Source organism: Saccopteryx bilineata, chromosome 4 (assembly GCF_036850765.1).
Source record: "Saccopteryx bilineata isolate mSacBil1 chromosome 4, mSacBil1_pri_phased_curated, whole genome shotgun sequence".
Classification (NCBI taxonomy): Eukaryota; Metazoa; Chordata; class Mammalia; order Chiroptera; family Emballonuridae; genus Saccopteryx; species Saccopteryx bilineata.
The window spans coordinates 198348820-198372549 of NC_089493.1; the positions used below are offsets into that span (position 1 = coordinate 198348820).

Consider the following 23730-nt stretch of genomic DNA (forward strand, 5'->3'; position numbering starts at 1 on the left):
ACATGCCGCCTCCTCCTCCAATAACTGAGAGCGGCATCTGCACGCCCAGAGGTTCACAGAAATGCCAGTGACCTCAGAGGTCACCTAAGTATAGAGCTGAGGGTTTAATTTTTTATGAGTTCCCTCTTACTCCCCAGAAAGGCTGAGCTTGAACCCAGCGTGTCCGGCAGGGGCCGGCGTGGGGTGCGGGCGGTGGGGCTGTGCTCGGAGCTCACGGGAGGGTGTGCGGCAGAGCTGCCTGGCCCGGCCCGGCCCGGCAGCACGCATGGCTGGCGTCCGCTGGCAGCTGGTTTGAAAAACGAATCTGGGCCCTTTGGACTAGATTCCTGGAAGCCTCCGGAAACCGTTCTCCTCGGGAAGGCAGCGCCTCCGGTGTGCCTGTCTCTTCTCTGCAGGGTGGCAGGGTGCCCCCCCAGCCTCTGCGGCTGCCTGCTGGCCTGCTTCCCACAGAACTCACCTGTAACGATGAGCCCCTACCTCTAGTCCCTTCCCACTGCCACCGGCTTCCTGCCTCCCTCTTCGCTCAGGGACGTCCCCGTGGAGGCCGTCTGTGCTTTGTCCTAGTTCTCGCGGCCCCTTGGCCCTTTCCCTGCGCAGCCCCATGGTGACCCCTCACCTCCCCCTGACCTGCTTTCTCTCCCCCACACCCCTCCCACAGGGATCACAAACACTCACTTCCTGCCTCTCCTCGTCTGGGCCTGCTGCAGCTGCCGGCTGTGCACTGAGCCTCCCTCCCAGCTCTGTCCCAGCCAGAGGGTCGGGGGACAGCAGGAGGCGCGCCCTTCCTGGGCGTGGCGTGAGCGGCACCTGTCACTCCGCAGCAGGGAGCTCGGGGCCGACGTTGGCGGTGCCTTCCCGTGGTCTCATTCCTGACTTCGAGGGTTTCAGCCTGTGGCTCCCCCAGCCCGGGAGGCGTAGCCCCCCTGAGGTTGCGGCCTCGTGATCTCGCAGGCCCCGCCCCATTCTGTTCACAGGACGTGCGGGGTTTCTTGGGGGCGCGCCTGCTGGAAGGAGAGTCCGCACGGAATCGGGCGTGGGGTGTTTGATCTCGGCTGTGTCCCCAGGCCTGGACACTTGGCTGCTGGGCCAGTGAGGGCCAAGCGAGCCAGGGAGCGAGTGAGTGGACCTCCACAGTGCATGGTCCTGACTTGCTCTGGACAGAGCAGCAGCGTCACAGTGGTGTGCTGGGGTTGGGTTGTTAAGTGTGGTTTCATCTTTTAAAACACTGAGAAGTGATGAGACCGTTGGGCTTCGCAGGGTGATGCAGGGGCCGCCTGCCCGTGCTGACCCACTGTGTCCGGTGTCCCTGGGTCCTGTGTCCTCTGGGCTCCTTCCTTCCCAGCTCGATGTCATGAAGAGCTCTCAGACCGTTGGGCTTCGCGGGGTGATGCAGGGGCCGCCTGCCTGTGCTGACCCACTGTGTCCGGTGTCCCTGGGTCCTGTGTCCTCTGGGCTCCTTCCTTCCCAGCTCGATGTCATGAAGAGCTCTCAGACCGTTGGGCTTCGCGGGGTGATGCAGGGGCCACCTGCCTGTGCTGACCCACTGTGTCCGGTGTCCCTGGGTCCTGTGTCCTCTGGGCTCCTTCCTTCCCAGCTCGATGTCATGAAGAGCTCTCACTCCTGGAAGGGGCAGGTCTCCTTCCACAGTGGGCTTTGCCCTCTTCCTGTGGCATCGCTGGCTGTGACCGGCCCTTTGTCCTGCAGCGGACACGTCTGTTTCATGACGTCTTGGCACGGGGGTGGGGACTCAGCTCAGGCTCCTCGGTGCTTGGCTCCCCCTCCCTGAGGGCTTGAGGCCGCCTGTATTTTCGGGTCTGCACAGAGCTGCCTCCAGGGGTCCCGGGCACCAGGAGCTCAGTCTCCCCGACTTCCCGCAGGTGGTCACTGTGCCCTGTGGAGGTCTCCAGTGTGCCCGACATGGGGGTGAGGGGACCGTGCTCCCTGGGGTGGGGCTGTCTCAGTCTCCTTGGGGTCATGCCCGGGTCCTCGTGCTTCAAGCAGCCCTCGCCCTGAGCATCACCCGCCATCCAGCCGACAGCCCTGCCACCTCCTCGCCTTTGCGCACGCTGTCCCCGCGTCACCTGTCATGAGCAGTGGTTGGAGGCCCTCTGAGCCCCCCCTTGAACTCAGTGACCCTAGGGTCACCGTCACAGTCCATGACTGGTCACGTGACCTGGGAGTGGTTTTCACTGGAATTGGAACGCCAGGTAGCCTGTTTCACACGAGTCACTTGTGCCTGTTTTTTTATTTTGTGTTTTCGGCTGCGAAGCCCCTTGGGTGGTCAGGTGCGGGTGACCAGCTGTGCGGTTGGGCCGCATATTAATGTGACTTTCCAAGATGGCCAAAGTGACACAGAAGGCAGGCCCTGGGGGCCTGGGGCCGATGCTGTGGTCTGGGCTGGGCCGGGCCTGGGCTCTCTACCCGTCACGGCTGGCGTTTCGTACTTGGGGGGTTCACCTGCACTTTCAGATCACACCTGGGTATTCAAGGAGTGACACTGAGGTGTGATAGAGAGCCCCGCGCACTCACTGAGATGTGAGGTAGCACAGCCTGCGCACTGGAGACGACCACCCGAGCACGCCAGCCGTCCCCAGGGGGGGTGGGGGCTTCCTGAGCCAGGTCACCAAGCGAAGGAGGGGTAACGAGTGCCGGTGTGTCACAGGGCAGCCCTCTGCTCACATTGTTACGTTTTGCTATTCTCAAATGTTACCTCATAACACTCCTAGTAAGATTAGCTCTATTTTATGTTTTTTGAGATTTTAAAGATTTCTTTTGGAAGAGGCTTCTTCCACTTAAAGAAATAGTGCAGTTCTACCCACGCGCATGCGTGCCCTGCCCCAGGCACCCTCCCTACAGGGTCCCCTCCTCCCAGCCCCTGCCTCCCCCCCCCCCCGTCGTCACCCCTCCCGGTCATCGGCCCTGGTCAGGACTGTCCCCACTGGACTCAGGCGGCCTCTGAAGACCGCTGGGGAAGGAGCAGGGGCAGAGGACAGCCCTGGACAGGGCAGTTTGGGGAAAGAGGCAAAGACCAGACTCTGAAGGCGCTTCACCTCCACGCCAGGAGGTTGGAAGTCAGCCGGGGGTGGCTGGGAGTGCAGGAGGCTCGACATCAAGTGTCCATCCTTACCTGGGGTCTGAAGGCACTGCTGGGTCACGAACCCAGGTGGGAGTAGAGGGCGGGATGCTAAGAGCAGAGGTGGCGGGAAGGTCGGTGGTGGAGGGCCCAGGTCCGGCCCGGCCCAGCCCACAGCCCAGGTCCGACCCGGCCCAGCCCACAGCCCAGCCCACAGCCCAGGTCCGGCCCAGGTCCGACCCGGCCCAGCCCACAGCCCAGCCCACAGCCCAGCCCACAGCCTAGGTCCGGCCCGGCCCAGCTCACAGCCCAGGTCCTGCCTGGCCCAGGCCACAGCCCACAGCCCGGGTCTGGCCCAGCCCAGGCCACAGCCCACAGCCCAGGTCCGGCCCGGCCCAGGCCACAGCCCGGGTCCGGCCCGGCCCAGGCCACAGCCCACAGCCCGGGTCTGGCCCAGCCCAGCCCACAGCCCACAGCCCACAGCCCAGGTCCTCATGGACCTGGCCGTGCTGACCTGCCGGGCGCTGGCTTGGCGCCGGGGCTTTGCTGGGGTCCAGCTTCCCGGAGCAAGCGGAGGAGGCCTGGGGGTTGGGGCTCGACTCCCCGTCTGCACAGCAGGCGGCACACCTGGTCAGTGGACTCAGGGAAGCACCTGCTCTGGTCACGGAACTCATCACACTGACAGTTCCCCCGTTGCATGTGGACTTGCGCCCCTGCGCCTCTCCTCGCCCGCAGCTCTGGGCTCGCCCTGGGGTCTGCTTGCGATGCCAGGCCCCGAGGAGCGGGCGCTGCGCCTGCAGCCTCTTCCGGGGCCGGAGTGAGGAGCGCAGGCCTGGGCCTGCGGGGTGGGGCCGGGTGCCGCCCCGCGGCCGCCTCACCCTCTGTTCTCTTGTGTGCAGTGCCCGGGAGCTGGACAAGGTCAGGCAGCAGCTGCAGGAGGAGGTCTGCCAGGTGAGCGCGCAGCTGCTGGAGGAGAGGAAGAAGCGCGAGACGCACGAGGCCCTGGCCCGCAGGCTTCAGAAGAAGGTGCTGCTGCTGACCAAGGTACGGGCCGTGGTGGGTGGGGGCCGCAGCGGGGGCGGGGGGCCGCGGGAGGTCCTGTCGGGCCTGCCTTCCTGGGCAGCAGCACCAGCCCACCCCGCCACGGCCGCTCCTGATGTTTCCTCTTCGGAACCCATGTCCGCCCGATCTCCGCCGGAGAGCCCGGTCCTCACCACCCAGTCAGACATGCAGGGGTCAGCGTGCGCTCTGGCCGCACAGGGCGAGGGGCCCGGTGGCTCAGACCGCGGTGCTGCTGTCCTGCCTGCCGGGAGGGCTCAGATCCGCAGCTGGGACTCGGCAGCCTGGCGTGGGCAGCTCCTGGTCCCCAGCGTGCGGTCCTGGGTCTCGGGCAGCCCTCCACAGTGGTGCTGCTGTCCTGCCTGCCGGGAGGGCTCAGATCCGCAGCCGGGACTCAGCAGCCTGGCGTGGGTAGCTCCTGGTCCCCAGCGTGCGGTCCTGGGTCTCTGGCAGCCCTGCCTCCTCCTCCCCTCAGGCCGGGGAGTGTGCTGAGAACCGGCAGTGCCCGGCGTGCTGGGGACACGCTCTCGTCCCGGCCTCGGCTGTGGGGCGGTGCTCTTACCGGCCTGTCCTGAAGAGCTTCTGATGTCTGACTCGAGCGCGGAGTGCACTGGAGCATGAGGTCGGGTTTCTGTGAGAGCTTATTGAAAGTGCTGCCTCAGATGCTGGGATTTTGGAAGACGGGGAAGGAAATACCCAAATCTGCCCCCGACGCTCGGGGCCAGGGTGGTGTCTGCCGTGCTGGGCAGAGGCTCCTCCCGCCTGCCTGGGTCTGTGCTGCGTGGGCAGTGGCCACCCTACCTCGGCCGCGTCTGGCTGACCACACTCGCTTATTCTGGTCATTTCTGATGAAAGCCTGGCTCTTTGCCACTGGGCCTCTGGTGACGGCACTTTCAGGACACGGGTCAGGTTGGGACCGCTCTGACATGTCCTTTAACGTGGCTGCTCGTCCTCAAAGATCTCGCACGAGACCTCGCGTTGCCTCAGCATCACATGGTCCCGTCCAGGGCGCCCTCTGCACAAGCCCAGCCACTGCCTCTGCAGCCCAGGCTTGGCAGGTGGCCTCACAGGGCAGACGCTTCAAAGTGTCTTCCTGCTGCCTCCTGGCATGGAAAGGGCACGGTCCTGTGCCTGGTCAGCATGGCCAGTTATGTGGAACCAGCCTCTTAGGACCTCACTGCCCCCCTCGAGCCAGCTGGACGTGAGGTGCTGAGGAGCAGGTGTCCTGGCCCCGACACAGATCACAGACTCGGGGCAGGAGGCTGGCAGGCAGAGAGACCAGCACATGCATGCATGCCCACACGCGTGCCAGCCAGGACGGTAACACACAGAGAACTCTGGGCGTCTTCCCAGGATTGGATAGCTAAGCGGAGACCTGTGAGGTCACTGTTTACGGAAGGAAGTCTCGGGAGAACTTGGCCTTCTTGGTGGGAGCTGACCAGGGGACGGGCACAGAGGTGACGATGGGGCCACCATCAGACCAGACGCACGGAAACGGGAGAGAGGGAGGTGATGCCAGGTCTGCGCCGTTGCCAAGGGCCCGGCTCCCAGGCGTTCCGGTGTGCAGGCTGCCGCCTCGGGGGGCTTCATCCGCGGACAGATGGGTGGGGCTGCGTGTGGCTGGTGGGGTGGCAGGCCTGGGCATGACCGTCTGCGGGCGAGGGCTGGCGGGTGTGCCGGTCCCTCTGTGGGATGCACAGAGCTTTCCTGGGAAGACACGGGTCAGGACCTTGCACTGTGGCCTCGGAAAGCCCCCGGGCCTGTTGTCCCTGGGGCCTGAGTGTGCTGTGGCGGCCCACGTCGGAGTCGCTTTGTGCGTGCGCCTGCTGGGCTGGGCTGGGCAGTGCTCACGGCTCGGTGCACAGTCCAGAAGCGCCCAGGGAGAGGCGCAGCCCCACAGGACGCCCGAGGATGGCGGAGCAGTCCGCGAGCCTTTCCTGCAGCTCCCCGTGGTGACGTCTCAGGTGGTGGCAGCACAGCGCCAGGCCACGGTGCGTGGGCCTGTCTGTCGTCACACGTGGAGGCTCCTGCGAGCACCACGCAGCCGGACACAGGGCTGACCACACAGAGCCTCTTGCTGCTGCCCTGCGGCTGCGCCCGCCCCCGCCCTGGTCTGCCTTCCTCCTCGGGCAGCTCTGCACTTCCAGAACCCCATGTAAATGCAGTCACAGGCTGGTGACACTTTTAAGTTAATAGACTTTTCTTTTCTGTATGTCTCTTCCCCTGCTCTAGGGCCCTGTTATTACCCCCTGCCCCCACCCACACTACATTGTCACAGTTGATTAGCCTTTGTGGCTACATTGTCACAGTTGATTAACCTTTGTGGCTACATTGTCACAGTTGACAAGCCTCTGGCTGCATTGTTACTAACTAAAGTCCAGAGTCCACTCAGCTGTCCAGTCTGTGGGTCTCAACAAGTGCCGACGTCGCGTGTCCACCACTGCGGTCACTGCCCTGCAGTCCTCTCTGTGCTGCAGCTTCCTGCCCCTGCCCAGCCCCGGCCAGCACGGTCTTCACTGTCCCCACACTCCAGTGGGCCGGGGGGTTGTACAGCAGGCCGGGTTTCACTTCCTGAGACGCAGTCAGGGCTCGCCAGGTCTCTGCACAGCCGACGGCTCATTTCTTCATCCCACCGTCTGGAGGGACCACGGTGTGTGGATCCGTCACCCTCTGGAGGACGTCTTGGTAGCTTCCAGGCCTTGGCAGTTTTACATCTGAAGCATGTGTGCAGGTTTCTGTGGGGACACGCCTTCACCTTAAATGGCCTCCCTGCTCGGCCAGTCCCTCAGCTCTGACCGCTTTCACCCCTGCCTCCCGGGGAGTCGGGCCTCTGCCTTGTGAAGCGTGTCACACGCAGCGCGCTCTGTCCTTCCACGCACAGTCTTTGAGGTGGGGCGTGTCTGTCCACGGGGAGAAAGGGCGATGGAGCCAGACGGGGGTCGAGTCCTACGCCTGCCTCCTCGAGCGTCACCACCCTCACAGTGACACTGGCTGCTGGCATCTTAAGTGCTCCGTTGTTCGTGTTACGCCTCTGAGCATAGTCCAGAGACTCACGGGCCCTCTGGGAGCTGGGCCAGGCATGCGGGGGACCTGTCTGCTTCTCCCGGGTGACTCGGGGGTTGGCTGAGGCATCACCAGCAGCAGGGCAGGGCTGCACAGGAAGTGCTCTGCTGTGAGCAGATTCCCAGCCAGCTGCGCCCCAGCCTGGCGGTCCCGGGGCACAGCCCCCCATGGTCAGCCTCTTCTCCGCACAGCCGCTGTCTTGTTCCTGCCCCACCCCCACCCCAGTGTGAACCTGCATCTGGCCGCACTCGCCCAGGGCCTGGCGCTGAGGCACGAGGCCTCTCCCCTGCGAGGGTGCAGACCACGTCCCAGCTCGCTCACGGAAGGTCACAGAGGCCGCCGGCTGTGGGGGAGCTGGGTCTCATGTAGACAGGCCGTCGGCTCGCTTGGTCTGCCTGGGCTGCTCACGGGGTGGTCCCTGCCCCAGGCAGCTCGATTTAGCTCCCCCTCCTCTGAGGGTGGCCCCACCAGGTGGGCCTCGCCTGTGTAGGGCACAGCCGGCTGGCCGCCGGTGCTGGCTGGACGTGTGGTCGGCTGGGCCCTGGGCTCTGGCCTGGGCTTCGTCCTTAGACAGCGCCAGGCCGGCGTGGGCAGCGTGACTCCCAAGGCCGCGGGTCCTTCCAGAGCCTCCTAGAGACGGCGTCTGCGGTGGACTCAGTCTTGGAAACATCCCGTGCCTGTCAGCGTGTCCACGGCTCCGAGAAACCCGCAGGCAGGACGAGGCTGGACCTGCAGGGTGTGCAGGCTGGCAGATCTGGGCTTCGTTTGCAATTCTAATTCGTTGTTTGTGGTTTTCCCACATTAAATCTGGGTCTCTAACACACTGCATTGACGTGTCTTGTCGAGTGTGTTGTCCTCACAGCCTCAGCGTGTGCGGCCCGGGCTCACCCCTCTCTCCCCAGGCCCACGTCCCAAGGCGTCCGAGGTGGGGGGCCGAGCCCTTAACCTGGGGAGGCTGCCGTCGCCAGGAGCAGGCCCTGGCTCCGCGGGAGGGGACGGAGGCCCAGGTGGGGCAGGGCCCTGGGTCCAGGGGAGGGGACAGAGGCCCAGGTGGGGCAGGGCCCTGGCTCCGCGGGAGGGGACGGAGGCCCAGGTGGGGCAGGGCCCTGGGTCCAGGGGAGGGGACGGAGGCCCAGGTGGGGCAGGGCCCTGACTCCGCGGGAGGGGACGGAGGCCCAGGTGGGGCAGGGCCCTGGGTCCAGGGGAGGGGACGGAGGCCCAGGTGGGGCAGGGCCCTGGGTCCAGGGGAGGGGACGGAGGCCCAGGTGGGGCAGGGCCCTGGGTCCAGGGGAGGGGACGGAGGCCCAGGTGGGGCAGGGCCCTGGGTCCAGGGGAGGGGACGGAGGCCCAGGTGGAGCAGGGCCCTGGGTCCAGGGGAGGGGACGGAGGCCCAGGTGGAGCAGGGCCTTGCCGGATGCAGCCCTGCACAGGGTGCCCGTGCCCGCGTGTGCCGCAGGTGCATCCGCGGAGACTGAGGGCATCGGCAGACCTGGGAGGACCGGGCTGTGCGAGCTGCCAATGTCCTTGTTTATGACTTAAAACCCGTCCCGCCGTTGTGGGGACTTGTTCTCCCTTTAACTCAATTTAGAAGAAATCCAAATCTTTGAATAACCTTCATCCTGAAGGGAAAGGAAGTTTGCTGCAGGTGAAAATTGATGGTCACGCTCAGACACGGTTCCCCGCCAGGCAGCCTCTTGAGTGTTACAGCTAAAAATAGCCTCGGCGTCCTGCTGCTGCTTGAATTGTCTCCAAGCCACTCGGAGATCATCTCAGAGATGGGAGGATGCCGCTCCTGCCCTTGGCCTGGCCGGCCGTGGAGGACCAGGGCAGTGTCTGCGGTGCGCTGGACAGCCCTGTCCCTGACCTCTGTCCCCAGACCGTCCTCAGGTGAGGTGCCCCCAGGCAGGGCTGACCTGAGGAGCCAGTGGGCGTGGCAGAGTGCGTGTGGTGGCGCCCGGCCTAGTGGGGTGTGCGGCTCTCTTGTTCGCCTGGTGTGGGGTTCTTAACCGGCAGCTGCGTTGCCGTCACTCAGCGTCCCACAGCCGGCCCCACACAGCTCAGCAGAAGTGTCCAAACGGGCCCACATTTTCAAAACAGGCCTAGGCCCACCTGTGAGCTGGGCAGGCAGGTGCTCAGGGACAGCGGGGCTGCAGGAGCTCACTGTTCCCAGGCATGTCTTCCTGACACTCCTGCTCACGAGTGCTCTAGATTCTAGAGTCTAGAAGGCCTCCTGGTTAGTGCTTGCAGAGTGTCTTCCTGGCACTCCTGCTCACGAGTGCTCTAGATTCTAGAGTCTAGAAGGCCTCCTGGTTAGTGCTTGCAGAGTGTCTTCCTGGCTCTCCTGCTCACAAGTGCTCTAGATTCTAGAGTCTAGAAGGCCTCCTGGTTAGTGCTTGCAGAGTGTCTTCCTGACACTCCTGCTCACGAGTGCTCTAGATTCTAGAGTCTAGAAGGCCTCCTGGTTAGTGCTTGCAGAGTGTCATCCTGGCACTCCTGCTCACGAGTGCTATAGATTCTAGTCTAGAAGGCCTCCTAGTTAGTGCTTGCAGAGTGTCTTCCTGACACCACTGCTCACGAGTGCTCTAGATTCTAGTCTAGAAGGCCTCCTGGTTAGTGCTTGCAGTGTCTTCCTGACACTCCTGCTCACGAGTGTCCTAGATTCTAGTCTAGAAGGCCTCCTGATTAGTGCTTGCAGAGTGTCTTCCTGACACTCCTGCTCACGAGTGCTCTAGATTCTAGTCTAGAAGGCCTCCTGGTTAGTGCTTGCAGAGTGTCTTCCTGACACCACTGCTCACGAGTGCTCTAGATTCTAGTCTAGAAGGCCTCCTGGTTAGTGCTTGCAGTGTCTTCCTGACACTCCTGCTCACGAGTGTCCTAGATTCTAGTCTAGAAGGCCTCCTGATTAGTGCTTGCAGAGTGTCTTCCTGACACTCCTGCTCACGAGTGCTCTAGATTCTAGTCTAGAAGGCCTCCTGGTTAGTGCTTGCAGAGTGTCTTCCTGACACCCCTGCTCACGAGTGCTCTAGATTCTAGAGTCTAGAAGGCCTCCTGGTTAGTGCTTGCAGTGTCTTCCTGGCACTCCTGCTCACGAGTGCTCTAGATTCTAGAGTCTAGAAGGCCTCCTGGTTAGTGCTTGCAGAGTGTCTTCCTGGCACTCCTGCTCACGAGTGCTCTAGATTCTAGAGTCTAGAAGGCCTCCTGATTAGTGCTTGCAGAGTGTCTTCCTGACACTCCTGCTCACGAGTGCTCTAGATTCTAGAGTCTAGAAGGCCTCCTGGTTAGTGCTTGCAGAGTGTCATCCTGGCACTCCTGCTCACGAGTGCTATAGATTCTAGTCTAGAAGGCCTCCTAGTTAGTGCTTGCAGAGTGTCTTCCTGACACCACTGCTCACGAGTGCTCTAGATTCTAGTCTAGAAGGCCTCCTGGTTAGTGCTTGCAGTGTCTTCCTGACACTCCTGCTCACGAGTGCTCTAGATTCTAGTCTAGAAGGCCTCCTGGTTAGTGCTTGCAGAGTACCTTCCTGGCACTCCTGCTCACAAGTGCTCTAGATTCTAGTCTAGAAGGCCTCCTGGTTAGTGCTTGCAGAGTACCTTCCTGGCACTCCTGCTCACGAGTGCTATAGATTCTAGTCTAGAAGGCCTCCTGGTTAGTGCTTGCAGAGTGTCTTCCTGACACTCCTGCTCACGAGTGCTCTAGATTCTAGAGTCTAGAAGGCTTCCTGATTAGTGCTTGCAGAGTGTCTTCCTGGCTCTCCTGCTCACGAGTGCTCTAGATTCTAGAGTCTAGAAGGCCTCCTGGTTAGTGCTTGCAGAGTGTCTTCCTGACACTCCTGCCCACAAATGCTCTAGATTTAGTCAATAAGGCCTCCTGGTTAGTGCTTGCAGAGTACCTTCCTGGCACTCCTGCTCACGAGTGCTCTAGATTCTAGTCTAGAAGGCCTCCTGGTTAGTGCTTGCAGAGTGTCTTCCTGACACTCCTGCTCACGAGTGCTCTAGATTCTAGTCTAGAAGGCCTCCTGGTTAGTGCTTGCAGAGTACCTTCCTGGCACTCCTGCTCACGAGTGCTCTAGATTCTAGTCTAGAAGGCCTCCTGGTTAGTGCTTGCAGAGTGTCTTCCTGACACTCCTGCTCACGAGTGCTCTAGATTCTAGAGTCTAGAAGGCTTCCTGATTAGTGCTTGCAGAGTGTCTTCCTGGCTCTCCTGCTCATGAGTGCTCTAGAGTCTAGAGTCTGGCAGGCCTCCTGATTAGTGCTTGCAGAGTGTCTTCCTGGCTCTCCTGCTCACGTGTGCTCTAGAGTCTAGAGTCTGGCAGGCCTCCTGGTTAGTGCTTGCAGAGTGTCTTCCTGGCTCTCCTGCTCACGAGTGCTCTAGATTCTAGTCTAGAAGGCCTCCTGGTTAGTGCTTGCAGAGTGTCTTCCTGACACCCCTGCTCACAAGTGCTCTAGATTCTAGAGTCTAGAAGGTCTCCTGGTTAGTGCTTGCAGAGTGTCTTCCTGGCTCTCCTGCTCACGTGTGCTCTAGATTCTAGAGTCTAGAAGGCCTCCTGATTAGTGCTTGCAGAGTGTCTTCCTGGCTCTCCTGCTCACGAGTGCTCTAGATTCTAGTCTAGAAGGCCTCCTGGTTAGTGCTTGCAGAGTGTCTTCCTGACACCCCTGCTCACAAGTGCTCTAGATTCTAGAGTCTAGAAGGCCTCCTGGTTAGTGCTTGCAGAGTGTCTTCCTGGCTCTCCTGCTCACGAGTGCTCTAGATTCTAGAGTCTAGAAGGCCTCCTGATTAGTGCTTGCAGAGTGTCTTCCTGGCTCTCCTGCTCACGAGTGCTCTAGATTCTAGAGTCTAGAAGGCCTCCTGATTAGTGCTTGCAGAGTGTCTTCCTGACACCCCTGCTCACAAGTGCTCTAGATTCTAGAGTGTAGAAGGCCTCCTGATTAGTGCTTGCAGAGTGTCTTCCTGGCTCTCCTGCTCACGAGTGCTCTAGATTCTAGAGTCTAGAAGGCCTCCTGGTTAGTGCTTGCAGAGTGTCTTCGTGTGACAGGTGTGTCTGCAGCTGGGGTCTGCACTGTGCCCAGGACAGGTCGGAGACGGCTCCGCAGTGTCCAGCTCAGGCCTCGGTGCCTCCTGTGTCCCCACCCCAGCGTCTGGCAGTGGGGTGTCAGTGCACGTGTGTGTGATGGCATGTGCGTGCCGTGTGTGCACACGTGAGCACATGTACAGTACATGTCTGTGCGTGTGCGTGTGGGAGTGCCTCAGATGAGTGTATGTTTCCCCCTGGACAGCCGGCTGTTTTCTGCACTGTAGCTGCTTTTCCCACGAGCCTCTCACGGAACATTGGGCCCCGCGGACGAGGACCAGCCCTGGCCACTGTAACAGTTATTAAACAGCAATCAGGCAAGATCTGTATTTACAGACGCAGAGCGCGCCTTGGCTGGTTGGGATTAAATACCATCCATCATCAAACGGAAAACAGTCAAGTGCAGGGAACGCGGTTTGCAGTCAATATTCCGTTGGCTAACTTTGCTCGTGAGGATCCAGACTGCCCGACACAGCACCGAGGAGGAGGGGAGGCCCCCCAGCACTGTCCCTGAACTGGGCTGCTGGTCCCTGAGGGTTTACGGCGTCACTCGAGGGGACAGGATGTTTGTTCTGCACCTGACGCTCTGGCTGTGGGCCAGGGCAAGGGGCCGCGTGGGGTCTCTGCAGAATTCTCATTGTTTTGCTAAAAGAGCATTTCCAGCTTTGCCCTGTGTCAGAGAAGGAGATCATAGGAATGACATCGGCCTGCAGCACCCGGGGGCTCAGGGAGGAGGAGGGGCAGGGTGTGTGGCGGAGGGGAGCTGGGCCGCTGGGATGAGCAGGTGTGTGTGCACAGCGGGCCGTGCAGGGTGCTGACTTTGCACGGGCACGCCTCTGCTCCGGAGGTCTGCGGGCAATGAGGCAGGGGTCCCACACCCAGTGCCTGCCCGGACCACCTGTGTCCTAGTGGCCTGGAGGCTTTCAGAGACAGATTGTAGGTCCGGGACCGGGGGTTAGTGTGGCCAACAGCCAGGGTTGGGCCAGGGACCGGGAGCCTGGCTGGAGGGAACTGTCCAGCACTGAGCGGCCGCAGACAGCTGTGCCCCACACTCCTCCCTGTGCTGCAGGAACCAGAGCCCAGGTGGTCGTGAGGGGCTGCGTGTTCTTGGGGGGCTGGATGGCCTCCTGAGACCCTGGGGGAATGTTTGCACTCACTGTTAGCTGTGTCTGTCCCGTGCTCCCGAGAGCTCAGGGCTTGAGCATGGGGCCAGGCCTCCCTGAGGAGCACGGGGCCAGCCTCCCAGGTGTCCGTCTGGCTGAGGACTGAGCGCTTCAGGTGACAAATGGCTCCTTGTCCTCCGAAGGATTCAGTTAGACTCCAGTCCCAGTAAGTGACACTCTTTTTTCTGGGCTTCCTCGGGGCTCTAATAAGCTTTCGTAAAGGGCTTTATCCACAGCTTTATGGAAGTCTCTAAATAAATTAGATCCACTGGTTGGCCTTTGCCAGTGATTTTTATTAACCTCCGGTTAAAGAAATATCGCTGGTTACAGAAGCATGATTTATTCCTGTCCGAGGCAGCCTCACTGAGAGAACTCAGGAGCCCACGGGGGACGGCGCTGTCAGTGCCCAGCGCCAGACTGGGGGGGGGGGGCGTGAGGAGGAGGGTGCTTGGGGGCAGGAGGGCTCCCTGCCGCGTGACGTGGTGGGGCTGGAGACCCCTCTTCTGGCGTCATCGTCAGGAGCACTGAGCTCTGCTGTGGCCGCGTGCAGCGCGATTGTCTGGCCTGACCCTAGGAGCCCCGAGCCTGGAGAGCAGTGCAGACTGCAGAGGGCGCAGGTCGGGGATCAGCGGGACCTTGTGATCCCTGGCTCCGTGGGAGACAGTGCAGACTGCAGAGGGTGCAGGTCGGGGGTCAGTGGGACCTTGTGATCCCTGGCTCCCCAGGAGACAGTGCAGACTGCAGAGGGCGCAGGTCGGGGGTCAGCGGGACCTTGTGATCCCTGGCTCCCCGGGAGACAGTGCAGACTGCAGAGGGCGCAGGTCGGGGGGTCAGCAGGACCTTGTGATCCCTGGCTCCCCGGGAGACAGTGCAGACTGCAGAGGGCGCAGGTCGGGGGTCAGCGGGACCTTGTGACTCCTGGCTCCCCGGGAGACAGTGCAGACTGCAGAGGGCGCAGGTCGGGGGTCAGCGGGACCTTGTGATCCCTGGCTCCCCGGGAGACAGTGCAGACTGCAGAGGGCGCAGGTCGGGGGTCAGCGGCCCTCGTTGTGATCCCTGGCTCCCCGGGAGACAGTGCAGACTGCAGAGGGCGCAGGTTGGGGGTCAGCGGCCCTCGTTGTGATCCCTGGCTCCCCGGGAGACAGTGCAGACTGCAGAGGGCGCAGGTCGGGGGTCAGCGGGACCTTGTGACCCCTGGCTCCCCGGGAGACAGTGCAGACTGCAGAGGGCGCAGGTCGGGGGTCAGCGGGACCTTGTGACCCCTGGCTCCCCGGGAGACAGTGCAGACTGCAGAGGGCGCAGGTCGGGGGGTCAGCAGGACCTTGTGATCCCTGGCTCCCCGGGAGACAGTGCAGACTGCAGAGGGCGCAGGTCGGGGGTCAGCGGGACCTTGTGACTCCTGGCTCCCCGGGAGACAGTGCAGACTGCAGAGGGCGCAGGTCGGGGGTCTGCGGCCCTCGTTGTGATCCCTGGCTCCCCGGGAGACAGTGCAGACTGCAGAGGGCGCAGGTTGGGGGTCAGCGGCCCTCGTTGTGATCCCTGGCTCCCCGGGAGACAGTGCAGACTGCAGAGGGCGCAGGTCGGGGGTCAGCGGGACCTTGTGACCCCTGGCTCCCCGGGAGACAGTGCAGACTGCAGAGGGCGCAGGTCGGGGGTCAGCGGGACCTTGTGACCCCTGGCTCCCCGGGAGACAGTGCAGACTGCAGAGGGCGCAGGTCGGGGGTCAGCGGGACCTTGTGACCCCTGGCTCCCCGGGAGACAGTGCAGACTGCAGAGGGCGCAGGTCTGGGATCAGCGGGACCTTGTGACCCAGGCTCCCCGGGAGACAGTGCAGACTGCAGAGGGCGCAGGTCGGGGGTCAGCGGCCCTCGTTGTGATCCCTGGCTCCCCGGGAGACAGTGCAGACTGCAGAGGGCGCAGGTCGGGGGTCAGCGGCCCTCGTTGTGATCCCTGGCTCCCCGGGAGACAGTGCAGACTGCAGAGGGCGCAGGTCAGGGGTCAGCGGGACCTTGTGACCCCTGGCTCCCCGGGAGACAGTGCAGACTGCAGAGGGCGCAGGTCGGGGATCAGCGGGACCTTGTGACCCCTGGCTCCCCGGGAGACAGTGCAGACTGCAGAGGGCGCAGGTCGGGGGTCAGCGGGACCTTGTGACCCCTGGCTCCCCGGGAGACAGTGCAGACTGCAGAGGGCGCAGGTCTGGGATCAGCGGGACCTTGTGACCCAGGCTCCCCGGGAGACAGTGCAGACTGCAGAGGGCGCAGGTCGGGGGTCAGCGGGACCTTGTGACCCCTGGCTCCCCGGGAGACAGTGCAGACTGCAGAGGGCACAGGTCGGGGGTCAGCGGGACCTTGTGACCCCTGGCTCCCCGGGAGACAGTGCAGACTGCAGAGGGCGCAGGTCGGGGGTCAGCGGGACCTTGTGATCCCTGGCTCCCCGGGAGACAGTGCAGACTGCAGAGGGCGCAGGTCGGGGGTCAGCGGGACCTTGTGATCCCTGGCTCCCCGGGAGACAGTGCAGACTGCAGAGGGCGCAGGTCGGGGGACAGCGACCCTCCTTGTGATCCCTGGCTTCCCGGGAGACAGGCTGCAGTCAGCAGCCTGGGTTCAGGGTCTGGCTCTACCAGCCACGCGGCTCGGGGCCGGTGACCTTCCCCTCAGAGCTTCTGCTTCCTCTGAGGCTCAGCAGATGGACAGTGGGCCCTGCATGGCACCTGCTCACAGTGATGCCCACTCTGTCCCCTTAGCTGTCCTCAGCAGAATCGTGGCACAGTGGCTGCAGAAAAACAAATGTGCCCTTCACATGGAAGAGCGACGTGTGCAAGCCTCCTGCCTGGAGTGCTCCTGTCACGGAGGCAGGCGGTGGGGTCTTGCAGACGCGGCACCACTGGACCCCGCTCTCGGAGGAGCTGCACGGTGGGGCCGTGGGCACCTCACCCGTCTGCCTGGTGCTGTGGGACCAACTTGCACACCTCGAGCTGTCTCCCGAGACCTGGGCTTGCGTGTCCAAGGCCCCGTCCCCAGAGTGTCTGTGGGCATCTCCCTCCCAGGAGGGAGCTTCCCACGTGGTCCAGCCTGAGCTCTGTGGGCGGAGCCGGGAGCCACGCGCAGGTCCCGGGCCTTGCAGTCGTTGCCTGTGTGCTCGGCCACACTCGGCTCCCTCTGGCCCCCTCGTCCTCGGGGGGGTGGAACTGCAGGGCACCTGCTCGTGGGGCTGTGGGCAGGGCGAGCTGCGTCTAGACGGGCTCCACTCAGAACAGAGCCGGCAGTTGCACCTGCTGCGCTCGGGGTCCTTCCCACGTGCCCGTTCTGCCGGCCTCGGACGCCCCCACCACCCCGCACTGCTCGCGTGCCCCGCGGCCACACTGGTCAGGGACGAGCTCAGAGCCTGGCCAGAGAGTGAGGTGTGCTGTGTCCTCAGTGGCTGGTCTTTCTTGGCCTTGTCCTCAGTGGTCCAGTGGCCGTGGGGTCAGCACTGCTGCTGTCTGGGCAGGGTGGGTGTCGCAGGGTAAGTGTGGCCGAGCAGGACACATACCCTGGAGCTCCCCGGGGGGTGCTGACCCCTCATGTTCCAGGGTGAGGCTGGGCCTGTGTGCACGGCTACTGTGAGGACCGCTGTGACAGGAGCAGTGCCAGCGGGGGGACCCAGGTGCCCGCCCCCGCCTCAGTCCACGCAGGCTTGGCGAGTAGAGCACCCCTGAGTCCCAGGTGACAGTCCCACCCAGCACATTGTGGGCCAGATGCCCACACGTCACTTTGCCGGCCTGGCAGGACAGGGGGAGGCCCCGAGGAGGGCCGGGAGAGTGGTCAGCGGCGGGGATTGGAGTTAATCACAGAGAACCTCCTCGCCTTCACTGCCCGTGTCTGCAGCTATTTCCGTGCCAGTGCAGCCCAGCCACCGAGGACGAGCACGGTGTCAGCGCCAGAGCCTCGTCAGGCGGGCCGTGTGGGGAGCGGGGGGGGGTGCCCCCCCACGCACGGGCTGTGTCCCCGGGGGCAGGGAGACAGCGTCAGGCCAGGGCACTGCCTCTCCTCACAGTGCTCTCTGCACTGCCTGTGGCCGACCTGGGCTTTCGCTATGAGAGGCTGCGCCTTGCGCGGCGTAATTGATGCATCTTGCATGCTGATGTCTCTGCACAAGCAGCTCTGCAAACACAGAGAATGCGGAGAGGAGGCGCCAGCTTTCTGGGCCGGTGCTGTCTCCCCAGGAGCCCGTCTTCCCGGATGAGGGCACCTCAGCTCCGAGGGTCAGCCGGCACCGTCCCTGGCTCTCGGCACCCCTGTTGGGAGGACACGCAGGCACAGCGTGGACGGGGCGATGAAGGGACCTTGGCACCGTCATGGGGTCCTTCCGGGGGCAGGGCTCCGAGGCCTTGGTTTGAGGGGTTGGGGGGGAGTGTCTCCTCACAGGACAGACCCCCCCCCAGCAGTTGTTCTGGGGCCTGTCCTGACCTCTGCTGGTGTGGATGCCATCTCTGGGGGGGCATTGGTGGCAGGTCGGCCGGGGAGGGTGGGCGCCACAGCAAGCCTCTCACTCAGCCCCGCCCGCTGTGCACCCTGGTGGCAGGTGGTGTCTTTGCAATGGGGAAGGGCACTGCTTCCTCGGGCAGAGGGGGCCGAGTGTCCCGTCCTCGTCTGCTGTCGTTCACACGGTCGAGGGCTCCTCACGAGCCGGAGCTCTGCTAGGCACCATTTAGTTACCAGATGAAATCTCAGGGTGACACCTCACACGGTGCCCAGGTCCGGGGGTGCTGGCCCCTGGCTGCGTGGGTGGCTTTGAAGAGCCGCCAGGACTTCTGTTCCGGGAGACGTAGGAGGCAGACTGTCCCCTCTTCGTTTCGCTAAATACGACTGGAGACCCCGGGTGTCACATGTAAATCAAACACTGGAGACTTGGAGGGGGAGGGAGGCTGGGGGCCTGGGAACCCAAGAAGCAGCTCGGGCTGAGTGTTCCTGTGGTTCCCGACTCCGAGCCGAAGGAGTCTCAGCCCAGAGGTGCCATCGTGCAGACCACAGGTGCCCGGACCAAAGGCTGGAAGCTGTCCTCGCTGGACAGAACAGTTAGGACAATGAGGGGACTGCAGAACTGAGATAAAGATGTAGTGGATGAGCCAGTAGTAGACGAGGGAACAGAGGAAGGAGTGGACGCCCTGCAGAGAGAACAGTGGACACATCCGACCTGAGCGACAGAGCGGGGGAAACGCTGGGGCCTCCGGGACCTGGGGTCCCACAGACAGCGGGGAGGTGGTGGGCGGGGCCTCCGGGACCCGGGGGTCCCACAGCCCTGACGCCGTGTCCACAGACAGCGGGGAGGTGGTGGGTGGGGCCTTCGGGACCTGGGGGTCCCACAGCGCTGACGCTGCGTCCCACAGACAGTGGGGAGGTGGTGGGTGGGGCCTCCGGGACCTGGGGGTCCCACAGACAGCGGGGAGGTGGGGGGCGGGGCCTCCGGGACCCGGGGGTCCCACAGCCCTGACGCTGTGTCCTACAGACAGCGGGGAGGTGGTGGGTGGGGCCTCCGGGACCTGGGGGTCCCACAGACAGCGGGGAGGTGGGGGCGGGGCCTCCGGGACCCGGGGGTCCCACAGCGCTGACGCCGCGTCCCAGAGACAGCGGGGAGGTGGTGGGCGGGGCCTCCGGGACCTGGGGGTCCCACAGCGCTGACTCCGTGTCCCACAGACAGCGGGGAGGTGGGTGGAGCCTACGGGACCTGGGGGTCCCACAGACAGCGGGGAGGTGGTGGGTGGGGCCTCCGGGACCTGGGGGTCCCACAGACAGCGGGGAGGTGGGGGGCGGGGCCTCCGGGACCCGGGGGTCCCACAGCGCTGACGCCGCGTCCCAGAGACAGCGGGGAGGTGGTGGGCGGGGCCTCCGGGACCCGGGGGTCCCACAGCGCTGACTCCGTGTCCCACAGACAGCGGGAAGGTGGGTGGAGCCTCCGGGACCTGGAGGTCCCACAGACAGCGGGGAGGTGGGGGGGCCACTCCTTGACTTGCGACAGCTGTTCAGCTGCTTCTTCTTCCCGGGTCCGTTCTGGTGGTCGGGAGTGAGCTCATTGCACGTAGGTGATGTCGTGTGCGCGTGCAAGGGTGGACAGCCCTCCTTTAGAACCACTTCGGCGTGGTGATGCTGGCGACACCGTCTCCTCTTCCATTCTCGCCTTTCTTAATCGGAAACTTTTTTTGAGGAGGGCAGTCAGTCTGGATAATGGTTTATCAATTTTATTGATCTTTTCAAAGAACCAGCATTTGGCTCAGCTGATTTTCTCTATTGTTTCTTCCACTTTCTATTCATGCTGTAGCCCCAGGGCTTGTCGTCTCGTCCCGCCGGCTTTGGGTCAGCTGCTCCTTGAGAAAGAACCAAAAGCATTTCAGTGGGAGGAAGGGAATCTTTCCACAGATGGTGCTGGGGCAGCTGGACATCAGACAGAAAGTGACCCTCGCGCGAAACCCCACACTTGGTACAAAAATTAACTCAAATGAATCACAGTTAATTGCAAAACATAAGAGTATAAAACAGCTTCAGAACTAAGAGGAAAGTCTTCAGGCAAGGAGTTCTCTGGAGTGTCACCGAGTGTGGTGTGTTCAAGGCAAGCCTGATGGGGCGGATGTTGTGAAAAGAAAGCCCTTTGCTCTGGGAGAGACGGGCCCTGGGAGAGACGGGCCCTGGGAGAGACGGGTCCTGGGAGAGGTGGGCCCTGGGAGAGACGGGTCCTGGGAGAGACGGGTCCTGGGAGAGACGGGCCCTGGGAGAGGTGGGCCCTGGGAGAGACGGGCCCTGGGAGAGGCGGGCCCTGGGAGAGGCGGGCCCTGGGAGAGGTGGGTGGCGAGGTGCAGACCTGGGGGGTTTGTGAGCTGGAGCAGGGGGGAGCTCTGCACACGCAGCCATGAGGAGTCTCGTCAGAAAACGGACGAGAGCTGTGTGTGAAGGGCACGTGAGCGTCGGCGCCTCTGGCTGGTCGGGGCGCAGTGAGCACCACCTCCAGGTGTGCCGCTGCACAGCGTTGCCGAGGACACAGGGTGGGCTCCCCACCCTTGCGGGCGGGAGTGTCAGGTGGTCCGGTACTCAGAAAGTGCTCCCACAGCTTGTTGAGGGCTGGACTGCAGCGACCCCGTGACCCAGCGGTCACCCTCTGGACACTCCTCCAGAGTCCACGTCTAGACACAGAGCCGACGTCCACGCACAGGCCTGTCCAGGACTGTCCAGCAGCGTTCTGTGTGGGGAGCCGCTCTCCTCCGGCCGGACGTTGGACGTGGTGGCACAGCCACTGGGTTGGAGTTGGTTGGACCCGGCAGACTGTCCCCCACCAGCTCGCCCAGCCTCCTGTCTCCTCCCCCATGCTGTTCCTGGCGTTTCTGTCCTCGGGGTGCTGGCGTGGGGGTCGGCTCCCCGCAGAATGTGTCCCCTCTGGAGCCCGGGCCCGCGGGCAGCGGCGGCAGTGTTGAAAGGGGGTCAGGGGCGCCCGCTCCTTGCTGGGTTTCAGGCTTGGCGCCTGCACAGGGGCGGGCTGGCTGCTGCCTGACCCTGCAAAGCCCACAGCGCCACTCTCTCTCCTGGACTGAGAGAGGACCCTGTGGAGAGTGTGGACACCACTGGGGAGTGTGGAGAAGACATTTAAAAAGACAGACTGTCCCTTCACCCAGACATAGCACTGAAATCTTGTTTGTGTATTTCCTTCATTTCTGCCTCTAGCCTACCTTTCCCCTCTCGTCCACCTACCACCCACCACTCACCAACCACCACCCACTATCCATCCACCCACCATTCATCCACTCACCACTCACCCACCACCCACTATCCATCCACCCACCACCCACCACCCACCATCCACCCACCACCCACCACCCACCATCCATCCACTCACCCACCACCCACCACCCACTCAACCACCACCCACCACCCACCACTCACCCACCACCCACCATCCATCCACTCACCACCCACCACCCACTATCCACCACCCACCATCCATCCACTCACCCACCACCCACCACCCACTCAACCACCACCCACCACCCACCACTCACCACCCACCACTCACCACTCACCCACCACCCACCACCCACCACTCACCACCCACCACTCACCACTCACCCACCACCCACCACCCACTCAACCACCACCCACCACCCACCACTCACCACCCACCACTCACCACTCACCCACCACCCACCACTCACCACCCACCACTCACCACTCACCCACCACCCACCACCCACCACCCACCACTCACCACTCACCCACTACCCACTATCCACCACCCACCACTCACCACCCACCACTCACCACTCACCCACCACCCACCACTCACCACTCACCCCTCACCCACTACCCACCATCCATCCACTTACCACCCACTACCCACTATCCACCACCCACCATCCACTCACCGTCCAATCTCTAAAAATAAAACCCTCAGTGCTGTATAATGTCTCTGTGCACAGATGAACCAAAATCAAACTCTTTTCTTCGTTGGAAATTTAGGCTGTTTCTATTTTTTTCATTACTTTTGCCGATGTGACCAGCATCCTTAGATGTGGCTCTGTGGTCATATCTGTAATTCACTTCTTAGGAGGTGTGTCTGGAGCTGGGACTCCGGGTGAAGGGTGGGAGCACCCTGTGGACATCGCCGGCAGGGGGGGTGCGTGTCCCGTCCGCCCCTCACGCCCGAGTGTCTGCACTGCGGTCTCTGCCCCCTCGCGTAGGCACTCTTACTGCATCTTCCCTGGGGACAGCCAGTCACACTTCCTGGGGGCCTTCTGCACCAGCTGCCGGCCTCCTGTTAGGGGTCCATGATCTTCCTGACTTGTGCACAGTTTGGGGGGGGTGTGGCTGTGTTGCCCCGATCTGACTTTCTCCTCTGGTTCTACAGTGCTGTGGGCCACACGGGGTGTTTGATGTCCTGTGGGGGGCAGGCCTGTCGCTGACTGCTCCCGCTGCCCCACGCTGAGAGCCTCTCTCGGTCTGGAGAGCAGGGATCCGTCTGTGGGAGGTGGCGGTGGGCCCGTGGGCGGGTCATTCCATCTGGGTCTCACTTGTCTCCTTCGTGCGCCGGGCTCGCAGCAGCGCCTCGGCTGGGCATCTGGGGACCGCCAGTCTCTTGCACCGGCACAGAGGGCCCCCGGGGCACGGTACCCTGCGCTGCGGCCCTGCACCAGCCGTCCACTCCTGCGTGCCCCTTCTGACGGATGGTGTGCGGTGGCTGAGCCTTCTGAGTTAGCTAGCAGCCTCCTCCTCATGGTGGCGCTGGCCCGGTCCTGCCCCGAGGACGAGGAGCACTGTGCACAGGGGACCCTGCGTGTGCGGGTGGAGCCGTCACTCAGCCCTGCGGGAGGCTGACGACTAAGGAGCAATCAGGTGTGCTTTCAAGATCGGAGCTGCGGCCCCTTGTCCGTGGGCGCCTGTGGCTCTAACCCCCCCACCCTGAGTGGCCTCAGAAGCCAGCACTTAAGGGGCTCCAGGGGGAGTCCATTACTTCAGCAGTCGGGAGCCACGGGCAGCGGGCAGCAGCTGCAGCTCCCCCGCCCCCTCCCTCAGGGCCCTGCCAGCTCTCGGCGTGCTTAGAGCTATTGCACAGGTGCATGTGGTGCGAGGCGGGGGCAGCAGGAGAAGCCATCCATCTTGTGCCTGCTGGGCCTGGGGGCCCCGAGCTGGGGGCCAAGCACAGGTGGGTCCTGTCCGCACAGGACTGTGGTCACTGAGCAGACCCTTCAGCACCATGTCCGTGCCGGGTGCCACCTGTGAAGACAAGTGAGAGCCCGTGTCTCACCTGCCCCGTGGGAGCTGGCTCTGCAGTCGGAGGAGAGAGGGACTGTGAGGAGCTAGGAAGTGCTGACAGGGGCCAGAGAGGGGGGCAAAGAGCCAGCGTGGTCCTGGGAGCCCTGCAGGCCCCGCCCCGGGACACCCCGATGGGCGCCTGTGCGCCCAGCAGCTTGGGGCAGCGCCCCAGAGGCAGCTGGGATCAACCCAGGATGGGAGGGGCAGTCGCAGCGACCGTGTGTTCATGTGGTTTCGTAGCAAGTGGAGGACACTTCAGGGGAGGGGGCCAGTCATGACCCACAGTAGCTGAGACGTAAAAGTGGCCGTCACCAATCTCGTCGTGTTCTGCATCAACGTCTTATTCAGTCTTAAAAGCAAGCCTGTGGATTTGTTCTGTTCGCGGGTGAGAGAGCTGAGGCTGCGGGAGGGGGTCCCTGGAGCAACAGGGGTTTGAACCGTCTTGCCCACATACACACGGGTTTTTTCATTCCTTTTTTTTTTTTTTTACAGGGATAGAGAGAGAGTCAGAGAGAGGGATAGACAGGGACA

General features: G+C 63.0%; 1 protein-coding gene across 4 annotated transcripts in view; it reads left to right on the plus strand.

The window, feature by feature from the left end:
• Positions 1-23730, plus strand: part of MAD1L1 (mitotic arrest deficient 1 like 1) — a 334114-nt gene that overhangs the window by 166999 nt on the left and 143385 nt on the right. For all 4 annotated transcript variants that reach the window (XM_066273526.1, XM_066273527.1, XM_066273528.1 and 1 more), the window contains exon 11: positions 3973-4117. In XM_066273526.1, coding sequence (XP_066129623.1) covers positions 3973-4117 — 145 coding nt within the window. The remainder of the gene's footprint in view (positions 1-3972; positions 4118-23730) is intronic.